The sequence below is a fragment of the Oncorhynchus mykiss genome, chromosome 16, assembly GCF_057628025.1.
Source record: "Oncorhynchus mykiss isolate SJ-2025 chromosome 16, ASM5762802v1, whole genome shotgun sequence".
Classification (NCBI taxonomy): domain Eukaryota; kingdom Metazoa; phylum Chordata; class Actinopteri; order Salmoniformes; family Salmonidae; genus Oncorhynchus; species Oncorhynchus mykiss.
The window spans coordinates 44,449,238-44,473,449 of record NC_143037.1 but is presented as its reverse complement, the minus strand read 5'-3'; the positions used below and the strand labels follow the sequence as shown (position 1 = coordinate 44,473,449).

Here is a 24,212-nt window from a genome sequence, read left to right as displayed (position 1 = left end):
TTTTTAAAGAAACAGTGTACCATTTTCAGTGTATTGTATCCCAATAGGAAAATAGTGCTTTTACACAATGTAAAACACAATTATTTCTTAATTACAATGACCGGTATTTGTATCAAAATGTTTCACTTGTATAATAAACCAATGTATTTACAGTGTTACATATTAGTTTCTAGGGCACAACGTGTGGTTCAAAAGTAGCTAGAATTCGTATTGCCCCCCCCTCATTAATCTACACACAATACCCCATAATGACAACACAAAAAGTTGTTTTTATACATTTTTGTTCATTTATAAAAAATAAAACTTAAATATCATATTTACATAAGTATTCAGACCCTTTACTCAGTACTTTGTTGAAGCACTTTTGCCAGTGATTACAGCATTGCATGTTCTTGGGTATGACGCCTCACACTTGGCACACCTGTATTTGGAGAGTTTCTCCCGTTCTTCCTCTGTCAGGTTGTATGGGCAGCTTCGCCGCATTCAGAGACTTGTTCCAAAGCCGCCACTCCTGCGTTGTCTTGGCTGTGTGCTTAGGGTCGTTATCCTGTTGGAAGTTTAACCTTTGCCCCAGTCTGAGGTCCTGAGCGCTCTGGAACAGGTTTTCATCAAGGATCTCACTGTACTTTGCTCCATTCATCTTGCCTCGATCCTGACTAGTTTCACAGTGCCTGCCTCTGGAAAACATCCCCAAGGCGTGATGCTGCCACCATAATGCTTCACTGTAGGGATTGTGCCAGGTTTCCTCCAGACGTGACGCTTGGCATTCGGGCCAAAGAGTTCAATCATGGTTTCATCAGACCAGAGAATGTTGTTTCTCATGGTCTGAGAGTCTTTAGGTGCCTTTTGGCAAAGTCCAAGCGGGCTGGCAATTGCCTTTTACTAAGGAGTGGCTTCCGTCTGTCCACTCTACCATAAAGGCCTGATTTGGTGGAGTGCTGCAGAGATTGGAGAAACTTCCAGAAAGACAACCTTCTCCACAGAGGAACTCTGGAGCTCTGTCAGAGTGACCATCGGGTTCTTGGTCAAGTCTCTGACCAAGTCCCTTCTCCCCTGATTGCTCAGTTTGGCCGGGTGGCCAGCTCTAGGGAGAGTCTTGGTGGTTCCAAACTTTATCCATTTAAGAATGATGGAGGCATCTGTTCTTGGGGACCTTCAATGTTACACAACATTTTTGGTACCCTATCCCAGATCTGTGTCTCGACACAATCCTGTCTCTGAGCTCTACGGACGATTCCTTCAAACTCATGGCTTGGTTTGTGCTCTGACAAGTGTGGGACCTTAAATAGACAGGTGTGTGCCTGAGCTCAATTTCGAGTCACATAGCAAAGGATCTGAATACTATTGCAAATAAGGTATTTTAATTTTTTATTTGTAATTTATTTTTGCAAATGTATAACTTTTCACTGTCATTCTGGTATATTTTATGTAGATTGCTGAGTATTTATTATTTATTTAATCAATTTTAGAATAAGGTTGTAACGTAAGAAAATGTTGAAAAAGTGTAGGTGTCTGAGTACTTTCCAAAGACACTGAATCCCCACTTGGTGCTGGATTCCAATAGGAATTAGACATCACTTTGCAAGCCAGTATAATGTGACTTGATGCTGGTACGCTGGTGACCAGATAAACAACAGCAGGGACGTCTCATTGCTCTGTTTTTCTGCAGAGGAAATAAAACGGTCTGCGTTCATTTGTTTCCCAGCTATCACCACAAAACTATTAGAAGCTCCTCTCTTTCATTGGAGGTAGCTAACATTCTCTCGCCCCCCACCCCCTCCCTGGAGCTAACTAACCAGAGATTATCAGTGGGGGGGGGGGTGGCAGCAAGAAGCTTCTGCTGCAGGCAATTATGGTCTTAATATCACATCGTGTGTGTGTGTGTGTGTGTGCGCGCGGTTGAATAATTATATCAAGGTCATTCCTGGCCCCAACTCTGAGATTTTTGCTAAGGGAGAATTTATTTTTTATTTTTACACTGACTCACTTATGTGAGACTTATGTCACAACGTGTAATAATGACTTTCTAAACACCTTTTAGGTAACAGCTGCTTCTTTTCTTTTGAAAGAAAGTTACTCGGCTCAACTTCCACTCAGAAGTAGAAGGAAGAGATTAGGGTGGAAAGTGGAAACCATGCAGGAGTCTGCATGAAAGGGATGGGAGTCGATGACACAGAAAGGGATGGGAGTCAATGACACAGCCCCCCCCCCCCCCCCCCCCCCCCCCAAAAAAAGTTGTATCATATACAGTGGGGCAAAAAAGTATTTAGTCAGCCACCAATTGTGCAAGTTCTCCCACTTAAAAAGATGAGAGGCCTGTAATTTTCATCATAGGTACACTTCAACTACACTTCAACTATGACAAAATTAGAAGAAAAAATCCAGAAAATCACATTGTAGGATTTTTTATGAATTTATTTGCAAATTATGGTGGAAAATAAGTATTTGGTCAATAACAAATGTTTATCTCAATACTTTGTTATATACCCTTTGTTGGCAATGACAGAGGTCAAACGTTTTCTGTAAGTCTTCACAAGGTTTTCACACACACTTGCTGGTATTTTGGCCCATTCCTCCATGCAGATCTCCTCTAGAGCAGTGATGTTTTGGGGCTGTTGCTGGGCAACACGGACTTTCAACTCCCTCCAAAGATTTTCTATGGGGTTGAGATCTGGAGACTGGCTAGGCCACTCCAGGACCTTGAAATGCTTCTTACGAAGCCACTCCCTCGTTGCCCGGGCGGTGTGTTTGGGATCATTGTCATGCTGAAAGACCCAGCCACGTTTCATCTTCAATGCCTTTGCTGATGGAAGGAGATTTTCACTCAAAATCTCACGATACATGGCCCCATTCATTCTTTCCTTTACACGGATCAGTCGTCCTGGTCCCTTTGCAGAAAAACAGCCCCAAAGCATGATGTTTCCACCCCCATGCTTCACAGTAGGTATGGTGTTCTATGGATGCAACTCAGCATTCTTTGTCCTCCAAACACGACGAGTTGAGTTTTTACCAAAAAGTTATATTTTGGTTTCATCTGACCATATGACATTCTCCCAATCTTCTTCTGGATCATCCAAATGCTCTCTAGCAAACTTCAGACGGGCCTGGACATGTACTGGCTTAAGCAGGGGGACACGTCTGGCACTGCAGGATTTGAGTCCCTGGCGGCGTAGTGTGTTACTGATGGTAGGCTTTGTTACTTTGGTCCCAGCTCTCTGCAGGTCATTCACTAGGTCCCCCAGTGTGGTTCTGGGATTTTTGCTCACCGTTCTTGTGATCATTTTGACCCCACGGGGTGAGATCTTGTGTGGGGAGCCCCAGATCGAGGGAGATTATCAGTGGTCTTGTATGTCTTCCATTTCCTAATATTTGCTCCCACAGTTGATTTCTTCAAACCAAGCTGCTTACCTATTGCAGATTCAGTCTTCCCAGCCTGGTGCAGGTCTACAATTTTGTTTCTGGTGTCCTTTGACAGCTCTTTGGTCTTGGCCATAGTGGAGTTTGGAGTGTGACTGTTTGAGGTTGTGGACAGGTGTCTTTTATACTGATAACAAGTTCAAACAGGTGCCATTAATACAGGTAACGAGTGGAGGACAGAGGAGCCTCTTAAAGAAGTTGTTACAGGTCTGCGAGAGCCAGAAATCTTGCTTGTTTGTAGGTGACCAAATACTTATTTTCCACCATAATTTGCAAATAAATTCATTAAAAATCCTACAATGTGATTTTCTGGATTTTTAGTTGAAGTGTACCTATGATGAAAATTACAGGCCTCTCTCATCTTTTTAAGTGGGAGAACTTTCACAATTCGTGGCTGACTAAATACTTTTTTGCCCCACTGTAAGTACAAGTGAACTAACACTCGCATCTTTTTTTTCTTCCCCTTGCTGACTTCGCTGAGCTATTTTATTGAGGAGAAATGTACTTACTATGACTGTGAAATTTGGTTGTCCCACCTAGCTATCTTAAGATGAATGCTCTAACTCTTAAGTTGTTCTGGGTAAGTGTCTGCTAAAATGTACATGTACAGCCAAAGCCAAATGAAAGGTTTCTCTTCATCTGCAGTGGGGCCATGACTGTCTGGTGTTGTTGTGTTGAGTACATCCGGAAGACGGCTTACAAGAAAATGTTTTAAAACTCTTTAAAAGTCACTACTTCAACTTTTCAAATAAGAAGTATCCCTCTGTGGGCCTTTCTTTGGCTCGTCAAACACAGGAAGGTGATGGATGTAAGAGACCACACCATAGGCTACGAAGCTAGTGTTGCTTTCTATACTGTGGCAAGCAAAGGCTGTGTTTTGATCCCTGTCTTCTTGCAGGTTCTCCTTTTATCTAGGCCTACTCCACTGTCCACATCACTTCAATATCTTCACACGCCATAGACATAGGACCAGAATGGTAATTTCCTTTCAAGTCAACGCTCTGTGATGGGAGGACCAGCGGTCGTTCTATGCTCTACTTCATTATATTTCTATGTCCCACACCACCTGCCATGTAGACCTACAGTTCACCTGACACACAGTCAATGTAAACAGAGTTTGGAGTCGTTGTCCTGAGTGAGTGATTGATTTAATTGGGTGCAGTAGAAAAAATAATCTCCCTCTCTCTCTTTCTCTGTCTCCCGCTCTCTCAGACCTTCACAGCCTCACCCCAGTGTGTGTTCAAAACATTCCTCTGAATTTGGCATCTGTGGTGAGTTTATTTACCAAGTGATAGTGAGGGAATGAGTGATTGATTGATTATTTCTATTTTTGGAGTGTTTTGATTTTGCGGTTGACTCAGTTTCAATTACACACTTTCAGGTGCTGCTGTATTGCTTCAGCACAGACGGCGCTGCCTGCGTGCCAGCTTTTTGGCCATACCCAACACTACTGATATAAGGCTATCAATGGTCTGTGTCAACATGATGGTTGTGTTTTGGTCAGTCAAATCCATTTTTATTTGTCACTTGCTCTGAATAAAACGGGTGTAAACCTTACCGTGAAATGCCCTTAACTAACAATGCAGTTAAAGAAAGAGGTTAGAAGATATTTACTAAATCAAGTAGAAATAGTACAAAACTAGCAGCAGTGTAAAAACAAAAGGGAGGGTGGGCCTTGTCAATGTAAATAGTCCATGATCCTCTTCTAGTTTATTTGGGATAAATTGGCTGTATGATTGATGGATAGGTAATTTGGTAGGCAACTGGTGAGTAATCGTCTGATTCATGAATTGCCTATTCCCTATTTAGTGTAGTTACTACTTTTGACCAGAGCCCTGGACCGTTGTCAAAGTAGTGCATTAAATAGGGAATATGGTGCCATTTCGGGGTGCAGTAGAACATTTTACACAGGCAGCACACAGTGGCAGCCAAACAGGTACCAAGCCCAAGCGGGCTGGTTGGGAGGGAGAGGCCCTCTAATCTCCGATGTTTCTTCCAAATGCCTCCAGGAGTGACAGGAAATACCCCCCCAACCACACACACACACACACACACACAACCTACCCCTACCACCAGCACTGACACCACCACCCCGGATGGTGCCATGATCAGAGAGAGAGAAGGAGAAAGGCAAGAGATGGAGAGTGAGAGAGAGGGAGAGCAGAGAGAATGACTGCAGGCATCTGTCAGCACTCTCACTGAAGCATGTTCCAAGCTGCTGGGAGGGAGAGCTGATTAAAAACCTCTCTCTCGCTCTCTACCTCTCTTTCTCTCTCTCTCCATTACTCAGCATCACAGAGGCGGGAAGGTGTGACAACACACTCGCTGCAACTCCCTCTCCCCCTCAAAATAACAGCTACTGTCCAGGCATGAAAGTTGAAGAGGTTGAGGAGAAGAATAAGATGGCAGCGAGAGAACAAGAAAGGACAGTCTAAAAAACAAGATTGTAAAGAAGTGGGTACCCATTAATGTAGGGCAGGCCTGTGAGTTGAGGACAAGACAAGACAGGGCACTCCTTTTTTTTTTTTTTGCAACTGGCCAGACAGAGACAGTAATGGAATGAATTGTGTTCTTTTAAAGGGAAGATTTGTTTTGTTTTTGTCAGATGCCTGACTATATGTCTTTCATGTCTGAGTTTTAGGACGTGCAATAACCAGATTGTGACTTGGAAGATTAAAGGTATTTGCCAATAAATTCACATTTTTCAGATGGTCAACTTTCCCGATCCCTGTCCACTTTAAATATAGCTTTAATGTGCAGATTCCCTTCCAGACTGTAGCATCTGGGTCCTCAGCAGTATTATACAGGTAACTGCCAAATTAAAGGTAACACCGACAGTGTCGTAAGGCGTTGGGCCACCACGAGTCAGAACAGCTTCAATGTACCTTGGCAGAGATTCTACAAGTGTCTGGAACTTTATTGGAGGGATGCGACACCATTCTTCTACAAGAAATTCCATCATTTGGTGTTTTTGTTGATGGTGATGGAAAACGCTGTCTCAAGGGGCCACTCCAGAATATATTGTTGACAGCTTTCACTTTGAGAGTGGAGTTTGACAAAGTTGGTCCTGGCCTGTGTTTGTCCTTTCTCACTTGATATTGCTGGTGTAAGGAGTATGTATTTTGGGTGTGAGGTAGTATGCCCAGGTACTGTAAGGAACACTGTACCTCGATTGGTCCTTCATTCAATCTGTCACAGAATAATTGAAAGAGAAGTATATTTTCTTGACTGAGACCTAGTTAGGAAGTTATTTATTTCCACTGGATGGATAACCAGGCAACGTTCATCATCATTTAATTGAGGGAAACCTTTCCTTTTGATGTATAACTCTAAACCGCTGTAGGCCCATTACCGTAACGCACCCAGGTGTTGTCACAGGCTTATTAGAGGAGTCCACCCCCACTTTGTCTGTCATCTTTTCTCTTCCACTTCAAACTGAAGGCGTTCCTTCGGTCTCTCTATTCTCTATGACACACTGGATGGAAAAATAGGAGCAGCACTTGGTTGCCTAGCTGCCCACCTACTTGCCCTTCCCATAGAAACCTGTTCTTCTGAGGCTTAGTAATGTGTTTTTCCTATAGGATCTGTTAAGCCTTCCATGGAGAAGTTATTATAATGTTCAATCAGTGGAATATTTGGCGAGACTATTTACGCATGATCAACCTGGGCGTGCCTGTTACAGTGGGAGTATGACTGCATGGCTGTGTCCCAAAATGGAACCCAATTCCCTATTTAGTACATTTGCTAGTCTGTACTTGGTGAGTTCCTCCTTATGTCGGGCGTACACTACACGACTTCCAAAATCCTAACACTTGGTCGTGAGGGTTCTCGATATCACGCTGTCTCGCGAAAACAAGGTGATGTGATTAGATTGTTAACGTAACTAGAACGAGCTGTAGCTCAAACCAGCCTCAAACATTCATGCTTGCCATGCAGAGGTTGAAATATCTAGCCAATACATTTTTAATTGAACAGCATTGCTTGTGAACTACAAAGCTGTGACAATTTGACACTGGTTGCAAGTACAAATGCATAGGCTACCAGTAGTAGTCATGGCTCCTGCTTCGAGAGTCTACACATTCTGGGCGATGCGATGCAACATCATCATCTCACTGGCATCTTCTCTGGCAAACTCTCATTGGCTATTGCTGATCACCTTTCTCAAAACTTGTCGTTGCACATCTCACACTACAAGAGCATAGCAGATTTTTGTGCCGATTTTAAAATCAAACATGTTTGAAAATATCGGGACCTCTGGGACGGCTCAAAGATGTGATCGGTAGACCTTAGACTGCGTCTCTGACACACTCACGTTAAATTAACGTCGGTGACGGCCGCGGACCCGAGTAGGCAACAACGTGGATTTTGTCTACCGTTTGGGACAACTAAATCGGGGCCAAAATCGTGTAGAGTACGCCCGGCTTTAGGTGTATCTGTCTTTTGAGTACTCCAACATGTTCGCGAAAGGACAACTTAGTCAAAACTACAGTATGTTGTATTTGAATACTGACCCTATTTCCCCTCCCCCACACACACACTTTAGCAGCTCCTGGAGTACGTTGGGAAGGGGAAGAGCATCCTGGACGTGGGTCTGGCCCAGGCCAGGCAGCCCCTCAGCACACGCTGCCACTACTTTGAGGTGGAGATAGTGGACGCTGGAGAGAAGTGCTACATCGCCCTGGGCCTGGCCAGAAGGGTAAGCACTGTACAATTGCACATCAGTAAACTTACGGCCGGCCACACAGAGACAGATGAAATCACATGCGTTCATCAATTGTCAATGTTTGTCAAAAGTTAGCCAACTATTTCCGGAAGAGTTGCGTGTGTGTTTGGCAATGATCTCCGTTGTTCATCTGTCAACAAATGACTCCCATTGAAAAACCATTTGCTTCTGGCCTCCCGAGTGGCACAGCAGTCTAAGGCAGTGTTGCAGCATCACTACAGGCTGGGGCTTTACTTGGCTCCTCACACTCTAGCGACTCCTTGTGGCGGTGCCGGGCGCCTGCAGGCTGACAATGGTCGTCAGTTGAACAGTGTTTCCTCAGACACATTGGTGCAGCTGGCTTCCGGGTTAATCAAGCGGGTGTTAGAAGCACGGCTTGGCTGGTCATGTTTCGGAGGACGCATGACTCGACCTTAGCCTCTCCTGAGCCCATTGGGGAGTTGCAGCAATGATACAAGATCATAATCGAGAAAGTGGGTAAAAATTACAACAACAAAAAATAACATTGGCTCAATCTGTAATTTTCTGAGACAAAATCTGTCTGGCCATAGCCTAAGGGTAAGCATTCATAACTCTGTATGCAGTTTTCAACCATCAGCACTACAGAGAAGTATAGGTGGCATTTATTTAATCAGATTCTGCTTGTTTTGAAGTTGAGGAAGTACAATTGTATAACACATTTAGGTACAGTACAGGGTTCGCACAGACAGTGGCAAGTCAAATTCAAGGACTTTCAATTACTTTTTCAAGCCCTAATATTTATTTTCAAGGACCATCAATTTTAAGTAGTTCCTATTATGCAATTGATTCTAGTCGCCATCAGATGGCAGTATTTTGCCACAGCCTCATGAAAAAAAAGAACTTAGTATTCATGACTACCTTACAAGTTCTACTCAATAATACGTCTTCTACTTATTTGCAAAATACATGAGTGGTAAGTCAGTACTGAAAAGGGAAGAGGTCTGAATACTTTCGAATGCACCGTAAATACATACATCCCTCATTATTCAACACCTTTGTTGTAGGAATAGAACACAGTGTGCGTGATGAAGAGGAAAAAAAACAATTCAAGACATTTTAGCACGACTAATTCAAACCCCTCATCTCATTTTCCAAAGAATGCACATGCGGTTTCCATCTAATGTTAGCACAGAACAGGAGCTGCTGGACTTTCCATAATAACCTGTTCGCCTTGAAGTCTAACACAACAAACAGTTGTACGGGAACTGATCAAAACAACGAGCAACACCTGGTCTTACACCATTGTAGACTGGAACAGAGCAAAAATAATACAATTTGCCCCTATGGCCAAAAGTAGTGCATAGTATAGGGAATAGTATACCATTTTGGACGTGTCCATAATATACATAGGTATCAATGGAAGGCCAAGACTGAGAGATGCTCAATGACTGAGTTATATCACCCATTTGCATTGCTCATACTGTCGGTAGAGGATGAAAAGGGCTGGGACTGACTGTGTAGGTCTGACCTAGGAACATCAGTCATGAGGTGTAAATAACGCCAGCCACAACCCAAGGCCTGGTCTACGTGGAGTTGCCCTGTCCTGTCATGCTCGCTCTGATCTCTCTGTGGCCATGGGCATGGCTCACTGTAGACAGAGACTAATTACTCTCAGGTCTCGAACCGACCGGCAAAGACAGACTGAAACTAGTCTTGTCTTGTGAAAGGGAAGATTGATTTAAGGCCAAGGTCACTGGGTCCAACCAACCAGACTTGGGTTCAATACATTTAAAAAAAAAAAAAAAAATGTTTTTGATGATTTGAGTGTTTGCTTTAGCCTGCTTGGAATGCCAAGTGAGCCGTGTTTGTTCTATTGGTACTTGTCTATCGGTTCCAATTCAACAGGCAAGCTCAGTCAATCATAGCTACTGTATTTGAAATTATTTCAAATAGTATTGAATCCAGGTCTGCCAACCAGACCGACCTGCTCCTCTTCCCTTCCACTGAAAAAAGGAAGACATTTTGTTAGTGATAACTAACTCCATAACATTTCCTCCCCTTAAGACTTTGTCCCCCTCAGTCTCTCTGCATCTGTGTTTGTTTACAGAGACATTATGGCCTCTCTTCTCCAAAGGACAACTGAGGTGATAAAGCAGATAATTGAAGGGCTGGTTAATCTCTGTTTACTCACCAGGATGTTACATGTTGTTGGGTTCAGTTACTTCACTCAGACAGCATATTGCTAGATGTCTCAGAGTGGATGCCCAACACACACACCCTCGCACGTGTGTGTGTACGCACGCACACACACACACACACACACACACACACACACTCTGTCTGACTGACTGCCTGGCCCGGTTGGTTGACTGACTGCCTGGCCCGGTTGGTTGACTGACTGCCTGGCCCGGTTGGTTGACTGACTGCCTGGCCCGGTTGACTGACTGGTGGCACTGTACAGTTACTCTAACCCAGTAGAGCAAGGATGTCAAACTCATTCCATGGACGGCCTAGTGTCTGCTGGTTTTTGTTTTTTTCCTTTAAATTAAGACTTCGACAACCATCTGTCTTCGTTGAATCTTTGCGATGCGCCATTCAGTCATAATGCGATGTTTGAATGAACATTTCTAAAGGCTTTCCCCAAAAACCTTCTGAATTAAATGTTCACTGCAACGTAGGCTTAGCTGGCAGAATGATATCATGATGATTTCTATCAATCGTGGGGCATTTGTTTAGTAAACTCTGCCATCACATGTAGCCTAAACTGCCACTTTGTTTACATACTCATCTCATATGTATATACTGTACTCAATACCATCTACTGTATCTTGCCTATGCCGCTCTGTACCATCACTCATTCATATATCTTTATGTACATACTCTTTATCCCCTTTACACTTGTGTCTATAAGGTAGTAGTTTTGGAATTGTTAGCTAGATTACTTGTTGGTTATTACTGCATTGTCGGAACTAGAAGCACAAGCATTTCGCTACACTCGCATTAACATCTGCTAACCATGTGTATGTGACAAATAAAATTTGATTTGATTTGAAGATGGCGCCGGAGAGGATGGCACTGTTTTACCAACAGTGCCATTTTGTTCGGTTTTTCAATTTTGTTGTACCTTTATTCTGTACATAATGTTGCTGATACCGTCTCTTATGACCGAAAAGAGCTTCTGGACATAAGAACAGCGATTACTCACCTCGAATTGGATGAGTCGGACGGGAAGGATATACTCCAAACACCCAAACAGGCCCTCGTCCCCGTCATTCGCTGGAGAAAGAAACAGAGATTTTGCGGAAAGAGATTGGGGTGCCTTGTGGGGATCAGGTGACGAGTGACTAAACTGCCTTTGCAATCCGTACTGTTAGCCAACATTCCATTGCTGGAAAATAAATGGGACGAAGTGAAAGCATGTATATCCTACCAACGGGACATTAAAACTGTAATATCTTATGTTTTACCGAGTCGTGGCTGAAAGATGACATTAACATACAGCTGACGAGTTATACACTCTATCGGCAGGATAGTGTATGTATATTTGTAAACTGCCTATGTATATTTGTAAACAAAAGCTGGCGCACAATATCTAAGGAAGTCTCAAGGTTTTGCTCGCCTGAGATGGTGTGGTCTACAGCTTATCATGAGATACTCTATCTACCAAGAGAGTTTTCGTAGCTGTCTACATACCACCACAGACCGATGCTGGCACTATAACCATGCTCAATGAGCTGTATACTGCCATAAGCAAACAGGAGAACGCTCATCCAGAGGCAGTGCTCCTAGTGGCCAGGGACTTTAATGCAGGGAAACTTAAATCAGTTTTACCTCAGATCAGCATGTTAAATGTGCAACTGGAGGGAAAAAAAATTCTAGACCACCTTTACTCCACACACAAAGACTCATACAAAGCTCTCCCTCGCTCTCCATTTGGCAAATCCGACCATAATTCTATCCTCCTGATTCCTGCTCACAAGCAAAAATTAAAGCAAGAAGCAGCACAAAAAAGTGATCAGATAAAGCAGATGCTAAAATACAGGACTGTTTTGTTAGCACAGACTGGAATATGTTCCGGGATTCTTCCGATGGCATTGAGGAGTACACCACATCAGTCACTGGCTTCATCAATAAGTGCATCGATGATGTCGTCCCTACAGTGATTGTACGTACATACCCCAACCAGAAGCCATGGATTACAGGCAACATTCGCACTAAGCTAGAGGGTAGAGGTGCCACTTTCAAGGAGCAGGACTCTAACCTGGAAGCTTGTAAGAAATCCTGCTATGCCCTCAGACAAATCATCAAATAGGCAAGGCATCAATACAGGACTAAGATCAAATAGTACTACACTGCTCCAACGCTCATCGGATGTGGCAGGGCTTGCAAACTATTACAGACCACAAAGAGAAGCACAGCCGAGAGCTGCCCATTGACATGCGCGTACCAGACAAGTTAAATAACTTCTATGCTCGCTTCGTGGCAAGTAACACTGAAACTGTAATCACGCTCGCCGCAGCCGATGTGAGTAAAACCTTTTAAACAGATCAACATTCACAAAGCCGCAGGGCCAAGCGGATTACCAGGACATGTACTCCGAGCATATGCTGGCCAACTGGCAAGTGTCTTCACCGACATTTTCAACCTCTCCATGTCTGAGTCTATAATACCAACATGTTTCAAGCAGACCACCATAGGCCCTGTGCCCAAGAACACTAAGGTAACCTGCTTAAATGACTACCGGCCTGTAGCGCTCACATCTGTAGCCATGAAATGCTTTGAAAGGCTGGTCATGGCTCACATCAAAACCATTATCCCAGAAACCCTAGACCCACTCCAATTTGCATACCGCCCCAACAGATCCACAGGTGATGCAATCTCTATTGCACTCCACACTGCCCTTTCACACCTGGACAAAAGGAACACCTATGTGAGAATGCTATTAATTGACTACAGCTCAGCATTCAACACCATAGTGCCCTCAAAGCTCATCACAAAGCTAAGGACCCTGGGACTAAACACCTCCCTCTGCAACTGGATGCTGGACTTCCTGATGGGCCACCCCCAGGTGGTAAGAGTAGGTAACAACACATCCGCCACACTTATCCTCAACACTGGGGCCCCTCAGGGGTACGTGCTCAGTCCCCTTCTGTACTCCCTGTTCACTCATGACTGCACGGCCAGGCACGACTCCAACACCATCATTAAGTTTGGCGATGACACAGCAGTGGTAGGCCTGAACCCCGACAACGACGAGACAGCCTATAGGGAGGAGGTCAGAGACCTGACCGTGTGGTGCAAGGACAACCTCTCCCTCAATGTGTTCAAGACAAAAGAGATGATTGTGGACTACAGGAAAAGGAGGACTGAGCACACCCCCATTCTCATCTACAGGGCTGTAGTGGAGCAGGTTGAGAGCTTCAAGTACCTTGGTGTCCACATCACCAACAAACTAACATGGTCCAATCACACCAAGACAGTCGTGAAGAGGGCACAGCAAAACATATTCCCCCTCAGGAATCTGAATTTTTTTTGGCATGGGTCCTCAGATCCTCAAAAGGTTTTACAGCTGAACCATTCTGACAGGTTGCATCATTGCCTGGTATGGCAACTGCTCAGCCTCCAACCGCAAGGCACTACAGAGGGTAGTGCGTACAGCCCAGTACATCACCGGGGCCAAGCTTCCTGCCATCCAGGACCTCAAAACCAGGCGTTGTCAGAGGAAGGCCCTAAAAATTGTCAGACTCCAGCCACCCTAGTCATCGACTGTTTTCTCTGCTACTGTATCGTAAGCAGTGCCGGAACGCCAAGTCTAGACCTAAGAGGCTTCTTAACAGCTTCTACCCCCAAGCCATAAGACTCCTGAATCAAATGGCTACCCAGCCTATTTGCATTGCCCCCCCCCCCCATTCTACACTGCTGCTACTCTCTTTTATTATCAGTTTAATATCTCTACCTACATGTACATATTACCTCGACACCGCTGCCCCTCACATTGACTCTGTACCGGAACCCCCTGTATATAGCCCCGCTATTGTTATTTACTGCTGCCCTTTAATTATTGGATTTTATTTTTCTCTTACCTTTTTTTTTGTATTTTCTTAACTGCATTGTTGTTTAAGGGCTTGTAAGTAAGCATTTCACTGTTGTATTTGGCACATGTGACACAATTTGTTTACATTTTTGAGTTGATATAAACCATCTGTGTGCCTCTACTTGGTTAGCTTGTGGAGCTAATGCAAGTCTTCGGGTTTCAGGCAAGTTTACTCAACATATTAATTTGACACCAATTGCCCTGGTGCCAACCAGATCTGCCATCCAGATTTGAAATCATTCAAATACCCTGAGGATTTACTCGAGCCTGCATGGAGTGGTAGATTGAAGGGTTTTGCACATGTCCATCAAAGTAGAGGATAAAATAAAGGAAATTAAACATAGGCATTGATTGTGGTATGCTGCTGCTGACCTGATAACATAACAACAACCGCATAACACAATAATAAGCTTGATTAATAATAAAGTGTGTGTGTGCATTTCAATGAGTGTCTATGTATGACTTTTCCTGTAGGATGTGCATGAGTTTGTCTCTGTTGTGATTGGCAGTAGGTGGTGGTATGCGCATCGAATTGAGTGAAGTAGTACATACTATTTTTTTTAAACTTTGTTATTGCATGATTGGTTTAATTGTTTGCATTGTTTATGTAAAGGTTGTTACTCACCAGCGGTTAATGTAGTAAGTTCCGTTTACTGTTCAACATTTTATTGCGTTTACCGGGAAGTTATTGCATTTACTGGGTTTATTACATGAAAAGTTATTACATTTACCATTGTTACACACCCTTTGAGATTGCGCAACCACTTAATCTTTCCCTCCATACAATCAATGTAAATCTGATACTGTCAAGTTCAAATGTAACTTTGTGCGTGGAGGGTACTGTAGGTCATCCGCTTTCGCGGGCCAGTATTCCTTTCATTCGGGCCAGTAGCTTTCAGTTGGCACTGGCCCAGTGTGCCCCTGGCAAATTAACTTGAATGTCAAACACTGCAAAGTCGTGCTAATTTAAAAGATGGATAGATGTTATTAGCCTGGTTTGTATGGAATGCAGGTACATTATGGGTCAGAGGTCAGGTCATTGCCACCAGTGGAAAAAGTTGGTTCTAGAACCCTGCCAGAAGGCGGATGACCGGTTTGGGAAGTATCGAATCACTGAAGCTTTAGCTCCGCAGCAATATGATTTTAGATACCAGGTAAAGGCACACATTGTTAATATGTTTGTTTATGTATGTATGTGTGTTGGGGGGAGATGTAATCTATGATCTCCCCTTCCTAGACGTGGCGCTACCTCTACTCTCGCTCTCCTTCCTCTCTCTGCAGATAAGAGTTTAGATGTATGTGTGCTGCTTGGAAGCACTTCAGCTTTCATCCGGAGATACACACTGGTTGGTTGCTAAGGTGCAGGACAAGGAGAGAGATCTTGCCCTGAGTGGGGTGGCGAGGTGCAATCAGTGGTGCCTGCCTGAGCAGCCATGGCGTGCGTGTGCGTGCCGTTATCTTGCTGGCTGGCCTTCCGTTCCCATCCGTTCCCCGTCGGCCCTTTCCTCTGCCCTTTTCCTTCCGTCCCCGCGGGCTGTTTCAGCCCCCCTCCATAACCCCCCCACTGTGTGTGTATTTATTAGGATCCCCATTAGCTACTGCTAAAGCAACAGCTACTCTACATATACAGTACATAACATTAATAGACAAGGACAGAACTACATATATTTCAAATAAGAATTTATCGTTTCATACATTTATGCCTTGGCATTCCATGCATCATGTACTCATTATAACGGCAACACTGCAGCCATTCATTTTCCCATATATTGCGATCCCTTGCTCTACTGTTACAGTTGCTTTGTCTAAGCAGGTCCTGATATCCTAATCTCACAGCACCAGTTGTTCTGTAAATACCTCACAACAACTTTGTCATTATGGGGTATTGTGTGTAGATGTGTTAGAGAAAGAAATGTGATTTATTTGTATTTTTTATTATTCAGGCTGTAACAACACAATGTGGAATAAGTCAAGGAGTATGAATACTTTCCGAAGGCACTTTACAGAGTCATTGAACATTGGTAACTTTAATAATGTTTACATACTGCTTTAACTACTTTATATCTATTTACCACAGGAGGTTGGTGGCACCATAATTGGGGAGGATGGGCTTGTGATAATAGCTGGAGCAGAATAATTAGAATCGTATCAAATACACTGAACAAAAATACGAACTCAGCATGAAACAATTTCAAAGATTTTACTGAGTTACAGTTTATACAAGGAAATCAGTCCATTGAAATAAATTAATTAGGCCCTAATCTATGGATTTCACATGACTGGGAATACATATACGCGCATCTGTTGGTCACAAACCTGTAGGGGTGTGGATCAGAAAACCAGTCCGAATCTAGTGTGACCACCATTTGCCTCATGCAGTGTGACACATCTCCTTCACATAGATTTGATCAGGCTGTTGATTTTGGCCTGTGGAATGTTGTCTCACTCCTCTTTGTGGGCTGTGAGAAGTTGCTGGATATTGGTGGGAACTGGAACACGCTGTTGTATGATGCAAAGCACCCCAAAACTGCTCAATGGGTGACATGTCTGGTGATTATGCAGGCCATGGAAGAACTGGGACATTTTCAGCTTCCAGGAATTGTGTACAAATCCTTGCGACATGGGGCTGGGTATTATCATGCTGAAACATGAGGTGATGGCGGCGGATGAATGGCACAACAATGGGCCTCAGGATCTCGCCACGGTATCTCTGCATTTAAATTGCCATCGATAAAATGCAATTGTGTTTGTTGTCCATAGCTTATGCCTGCCCATACCTTAACCCCACCGCCCCCATGTGGCACTCTGTTCTCAACGTTGACATCAGCAAAACACTCGCCCACGGTTGAAACCTGCCCAGTACAGTTGGAACTAGGATTTATCCGTAAAGAGCACACTTCTCCAGTGTGCCAGTAGCCAAAGGTGAGCATTTTCCCACTGAAGTCAGGTGAAGACCTTGGTGAGGACGACGTTCACCCAGATGAGCTTCCCTGAGACGGTTTCTGACAGTTTGTGCAGAAATTCTTTGATTGTGCAAACCCACAGTTTCCTCAGCTGTTCGGGGGGCTGGATTATCTTGGTAAAATGCTCACGAACAGGGATGTAAACAAACTTGTGCATAGAATTTGAGAGAAATAAGATTTTTGTACATATGGAAAATTCCTGGGATCTTTTATTGCAGCTGATGAAACATGTTTTTACATCTTGTGTTCATAGATTTGTTCAGTGTACATCAAACACACAGTTTCCATGTGTTTGATGCCATTCCATTTGCTCCATTTTGGCAATTATTATGAGCCATCCTCCTCTCAGCAGCCTCCTGTGTTATGTACTGTATTCGAGTCAGGGCTTATCCTGTATACCTACTGCTGTACACACATTTTCTATTACCATACTGTCTATACACACCATTTACATACAGTGCATTCGGAAATTATTCAGACCTTGACTTTTTCCTAATTTTGTTATGTTACAGCTTTATTCTAAAATGGATTAAATTATATTTTTTTCCTCGTCAATCTACACATAATACCCCATAATGAGAAAGTGAAAATAGGTTTTTGGAAATATTTAGCTAATTTATAAAAAAAAGCTAAAAACCAAAATACCTTAGTATTCAGACCATGTGCTATGAGACTTGAAATTGAGCTCAGGTGTATCCTTTTTCCATTGATCATCCTTGAAGTGTTTCTACAACTTGATTGGAGTCCATCTGTGGTCAAATCAATTGATTGGACATGATTTGGAAAGGCACACACCTGTCTATATAAGGTCCCACAGTTGACAGTGCATGTCAGAGCAAAAACCAAGCCATGAGTTCGAAGGAATTGTCCGGCGAGCTCCGAGACTGTGTTGAGGCACAGATCTGTGGAAAGGTACCAAAAAATGTCTGCAGCATTGAAGGTCCCCAAGAACACAGTGGCCTCCATCATTCTTAAATTAAAGATGTTGGAATCACCAAGACTCTTCCTAGAGCTGGCCGCCCGGCCAAACTGAGCAATCGGGGGAGAAGGGCCTTGGACAGGAAGGTGACCAAGAACCCGATGGTCACTCTGACAGAGCTCCAGAATTCCTCTGTGGAGATGGTTGTACTTATGAAAGGTTCTCCCATCTCTGCAGCACTCCACCAATTAGGCCTTTACAGACGGAAGCCACTCCTCAGTAAAAAGCACACTACAGCACACTTGGAGTTTGCCAAAAGGCACCTAAAGGACTCTCAGACCATGAGAAACAAGATTCACATCTGGAGGAAACCTGGCACCATCCCTACGGTGAAGCATGGTGGTGGCAGCATCATGCTGTGGGGATGTTTTTCAGCGCCAGGGACTGGGAGACTAGTCAGGATCAAGGGGAAAGCTGAACAGAGAAAAGTACAGAAAAATCCTTGATGAAAACCTGCTCCAGATCGCTCAGGACCTCAGACTGGGGTGAAGGTTCACTGGACTTGATCCCAATTGAGTTCAGCAATGCTCCCCATCCAACCAGACATAACTTGAATGGATATGCAGAGAAGAATGGGAGAAATGTCCCAAATACAAGTGTGCCAAGATTGTAGCGTCATAATCGAGGCTGTAATTGCTGCCAAAGGTGCTTCAACAAAGTACTGAGTAAAGGGTCTGAATACTTATGTAAATATAATATATTTCAGTTTTTTAAAAGTACCTGGTTTTACTTTGTTTAGATTGATGAGAAAAAAAACTATATTCAATCCATTTTTAGAATAAGGCTGTAATGTAAAATGTGGAAAAAGTCAAGGAGTCTGATTTACTTTCCGAATGGACTGTATATATTTATTTTATATACAATTTTGCCGTGGGGTTTTGTATTGTGTATTTCAATAATGTATTCTTCGACACGGCTCATTTTAATATTTCTAGCATTGTACATTGCATTTTAGTTACTGTTTATTCACACAACATTATTTATTTAGATACTGGATTCTTGATATAGCTCACAAATATATCTACTGCTGTACATATCATTCTTAGTATATCTTGTGTAAATTCATCTTGTGAGTGTATATATACTGAGTGTACAAAACATTCGGAACACCTGCTCTTTCCATGACAGACTGCCCAGGTGAATCCATGGTGAAAGCTATGATCCCTTATTAATGTCACTGGTTAAATCTACTTCAATCAGTATAGATTATTTTATTTAGTATTTTATTAGGATCCCCATTAGCTGTAGCGAAAGCAGTAGCAACTCTTCCTGGGGTCCACATAAAACATGAAACAACACAGAATGACATAATACAGAACATCAATAGACAAGAACAGCTCAAGGACAGAACTACATACATGTCAATGCATACACACAAACTATCTAGGTCAAATAGGGGAGAGGCGTTGTGCTGGGATGTGTTGTAGACAGTTTATGAAGGATTTTTAATCATTGAGGCAATTGAGACATGGATTGGGCATGTGTGTCATTTAAGAGGATGAATTGGCAAGACAAAAGGTTGAAGTGCCTTTTGAACAGGGTATGGTAGTAGGTTCACCGGTTTGAGTGTGTCAAGAACAGCAACGCTGCTGGGGTTTTCACACTCAACAGTTTCCCGTGTCTATCAAGAATGGTCCACCACCCGAAGGATATCCAGCCAACTTGACACAACTGTAGGAAGCATTGGAGACAACATGGGCCAGCATCGCTGTGGAACGCTTTCGACATCTTGTCGAGTCCATGCCCTGACGAATTGAGCCTGTTCTGGTGGCAAAAGGCGGGGTGCAACTCAATATTAGGAAGATGTTCCAAATGTTTTGTACCCTCTGGGTACAGCACCAGTCAAACGTTTGGACACACCTAGTCATTCCAGAGTTTGTCTTTATTTTTACTATTTTCTACATTGTAGAATAATAGTTAAGACAAACTATGAAATAACACATATGGAATCATGTAGTAACCAAACAAGTGTTAAACAAATCAAAATATATATATATTATGTTTGAGAATCTTCCGCCTTGATGACAGCTTTGCATATCCCATTACAAAGCAAAAACAGGCTTTTAGAAATGTTTGCAAATTTATTTAAAAAAAATCTAACACTGAAATATCACATTTACATACGTATTCAGACCCTTTACTAAGTACTTTGTTGAAGCATCTTTGACAGCGATTACAGCCTTATTACAGTCTTCTTGGGTATGACGCTACAAGCTTGGCACACCTGTATTTGTGGAATTTCTCCCATTCTCTGCAGATCCTCTCAATCTCTGTCAGGTTGGATGGGGAGCGTCACTGCACAGCTATTTTCAGGTCTCTCCAGAGATGTTCGATCGGGTCCGGGCTCTGGCTGGGCCACTCAAGGACATTCAGAGACTTGTCCCTCCTGCATTGTCTTGACTGTGTGCTTTGTGTCGTTGTCCTGTTGGAAGGTGAACCTTCGCCCAGGTCTGAGGTCCTGAGCGCTCTGGAGCAGGTTTTCATCAAGGATCTTTCTGTACTTTGCTTTGTTCATCTTTCCCTTGATCCTGACTCGTCTCGCAGTCCCTGCCCCTGAAAATCATCCCCACAGCATGATGCTGCCACCACCATGCTTCACCATATGGATGGTGCCAGGTTTCCTCCAGATGTGATGCTTGGCATTCATGCCAAAGAGTTCAGTCTTGGTTTCATCAGACCATCAGCACAGAGCCCTGACCTCAACCCCATCAAACACCTTTGGGATGAATTGGAGCGCCGACTGCGAGCCAACGTTTATTTTTTTCCCATATGTGAAACTTTTGAAGCTCTTCTGCAGTTGTAACAGCTCCTTGTAGCATTATTTTTGTTGCTTTAAAAGATCTTTCACCTGCGCAAGCTAGACACTGTCCTCTTCTTTGTTTGGCATGGTTATCGTTGGTGTACCACATACTGTAGGTCCAGCCAGGTCAGGTTAATGTGTGTGTATTTACTATGGCCTGACCTATCCCTGTGGCTGTGTGTCTGTGTCATCACTGCCTTTGCAATGCTCCCTGATGCAGAACCAGAGCCTTTTAACATGTTGACTCTATCTGGCTGAACAAAGGAGCTGATCGACAGAGGCCTTGGCTTTCGCTATCTGGTTTACTGTAGCAGCAATATAATAGACAGGGCACACACACACACACACACACACACACAGGCTGTTGTTCTATTCATTCCCATCAAGTGCTGATCTCTGATCTCCATCTTTTTGCCCTGGTATTTCACGATGGTGGTTTTTACACGATGACAAGGGGTTACACAAACAAACCTGCATCACCACCACTCCTTACCCTTACCCCCCCCCCCTCTCTCTCTCTCTCTGTCTCTCTCTGAGGGGTTGTGGGCACACACACAAACACACACTCACCTGGCTTCTCCTGCAGTAATCCCTGTGGTGATATTTATAGCCGGGGACTCAGAAGAGAGATGAGTATCTGCCTCCATGAATCCAACAGGGGCCCGGCCAGGGAAGGCCAGCATCTCTGCAGCTCCAGCTTGTTGACTCTGTCACAGTGTGGAAATGCAGGCTAGCTCCAATGCCACTGATAAAGCCTCTGAGGATCAGATAGAGGTCTGCTATGGACAGACAGAACGCTACTCTTTGTTGTTCTTGGAAGCAGCTTAGTTTTAGACTAATGGCTTCTGCAGAACATTGCGATCCAAAGTTCATGGTGAAGTAGTAGACCGAGGTTCCGGGGGTTAACAGATTTATACCGTCCACAATATGTTGTGTGTGAACAAACGATACGCTTCAAATTAAGTTACTGCTGCTTTAATGGGGGCGGCAGGTAGCCTAGTGGTTAGAGCGTTGGGTCAGTAACCGAAAGGTGGCTGGATTGAATCCCAGAGCTGAAAAAGTACAAATCTGTCAACTGCCTTGTTCAGGGGCAGAATAACCCACTGTTCCCCCGGTAGGCAGTCATTGTAAACAAGAAGTTGTTCTTAACTGACTTGCCTAGTTACATTTTTTAAAATGTTTTAAATTAAATCAATAAAAAAGATTGCTCATCTGAGTACCATAATATGTCAGAAAACATACCAGTCAGAAAACAACATGATCAAGTAGCTGGCAGAGATCCACTGGTTTGGGAATTAAACTGTGCTAAGACACAGGTCTGTGGTTTCACTGTGACTTGACTGTAAATCCATCACTTGAGTGAGCCCAGCGCTTCTTTTGGCTTTCACCCTCAGAGCCTCCGTCCTACATGGCATCCTTTTCCCTAATATTGTGTACTACTTTTGACCAGGGTCCATAGCCTCTACTGGAACAAAACCCCAAACAATCCGAGCTTAGCGTTGTAGTCCTGGAGACGGGGCCAACCAGAGAGATTCCAGGGCTTGTGGTTGAAAACGGGAAAAGAAAGAGAGTAGATATGGCTTGGAGCAGGAGCTGCATTCCTGCTGGTCCTCCATGTCTTTCCTCTGCTCTCTCGCTCGCTTCCTTCTCCCGCTCTTCCACCTCTCCTCCATCCTCAGTGAGGCTGTCGGATAGACTGACCCCGCCATGGCTTCCTCTCGCTGTCTCATTTGACCCGATGAAGCAGCTGTCTGTGGCCTCTCCATTAGGACCCAACTGAAGGCCCGTCATGGCATCTTTCCCACCTGTGTAGAGGTCACTAGACAGTAGCTTTGTCCGAATACCCGTACTTGCATTCTAAATACAGTATTACGCATTTTGGGTGTACGAAAAAATTGTTTTTTAAATATTATGTGACACATTTTGTATGCTTTAAATGCCAGGATGTCAAACTCTTTGCAGCTTTTCATCTAGTAGAATTCGCTGCACATTATTGAGGAAGAGAATCGTCTCCTGGGACTTGTGTGTTTGACAACAGCTGATAGTCATCTGAGGGGACGCGCTGTACCAAAATGAACGAACGGCGGGAATCAACGCAATTGCTCGTTCTACGACACATTCTCAGTAGGATGAGCTTAGTATGCTGATACTTGTTGCTTACTGCATTAGTTTTTACTAAACAGTACGTTCAAAATAGTGTGTAGCGCGATTAGTATGCAGTTTCAGGAAGTAGTAGGCAAGCCAGATTTCAGGCACGGCCTGTTTCTGTAGGTACACTCATCTCCACTGAAGTGTGGTCCATTTAAGTAAAGGGTTGTATTCGTTTTAACTGCTTCAACAATCAATAATGACCTGTTGTCACAATCGTCGTATTGAGGAGACCAAAGCGCAGCGTGATGTGAATACATCCCTTTAATGATCGATAAAAACAAACACGAAGTACACTAAACAAACAAACAAAATATCAAAATGAACATGACCGCTATAAACACTGCATGCAAACATGCAACATCACATAGACAATAAGCCACGAAATACCCGAAGATGGCTGGTTCCCAATCAGAGACAACAATAAACAGCTGCCTCTAATTGAGAACCAATCTAGGCAACCATAGACCTACATAAACACCTAGATGGTAAACAACCCCATAAACCTACATAACCCCTAGACGGCACAAAAATACATACATCACCCATGTCACACCCTGACCTAACCAAAATATATAAAGAAAACGAAGAATACTCAGATCAGGGCGTGACACCTGTTACATGTTTCGGGGGTTTATTTATTAGCAATTCTGCTACATGGATGATGATCAGCAGAAATGTTGTTTTTTTTAATGCAGAATGAAAAGGAGTTGTGTTCCTCTTTGGGCTGTGGACGGTTGGCTCTCTACTTATGGAGATTGAGTAAACCCGTAGAGAGCAAAAAACATCTCTGGTGATTAACTCGCTGAGTCGTGAGTCACACTGACTCTGATCTAATCCAAACCTTACTTGGCCCTCTTTTATTGTTTCTGTTGGCATGGAGAACCTGTATAGAAAATATGTATCCTCTATGTCACATATGTCAGAGTCAAGGCCCGCGGGCCACATCCGGCCCGCAAGAAGGTTTTTTACGGCCCCTGGGATGATCTTGATTTATTATTAGAACCGGCCCGCAGCAAGCCGGCAGCCCGCAGATCTTTTACACGCACCAATACTACATTTCCCACAATGCAAAGGTGACGCACCGAGCAGTAGGCTGCTTCATTTCAATATTTATTGGCACAGCA

General features: G+C 43.6%; 1 protein-coding gene across 6 annotated transcripts in view; it reads left to right on the top strand.

Moving 5' to 3' along the window:
* Nucleotides 1-24,212, top strand: part of spryd3 (SPRY domain containing 3) — an 87,653-nt gene that overhangs the window by 49,072 nt on the left and 14,369 nt on the right. For 2 of the 6 annotated variants that reach the window (XM_021565955.3, XM_090202842.1), the window contains one exon: nucleotides 7,961-8,113. The exons of 1 other annotated variant lie outside the window; for it this stretch is intronic. In XM_021565955.3, the coding sequence (XP_021421630.1) occupies nucleotides 7,961-8,113 (153 nt within the window). Of the gene's footprint in view, nucleotides 1-4,629; nucleotides 4,689-4,798; nucleotides 4,974-7,960; nucleotides 8,114-24,212 lie in introns of those variants that run through there. 3 more of the 6 variants (XM_021565956.3, XM_090202843.1, XM_090202844.1) reach the window with 2 other exon arrangements.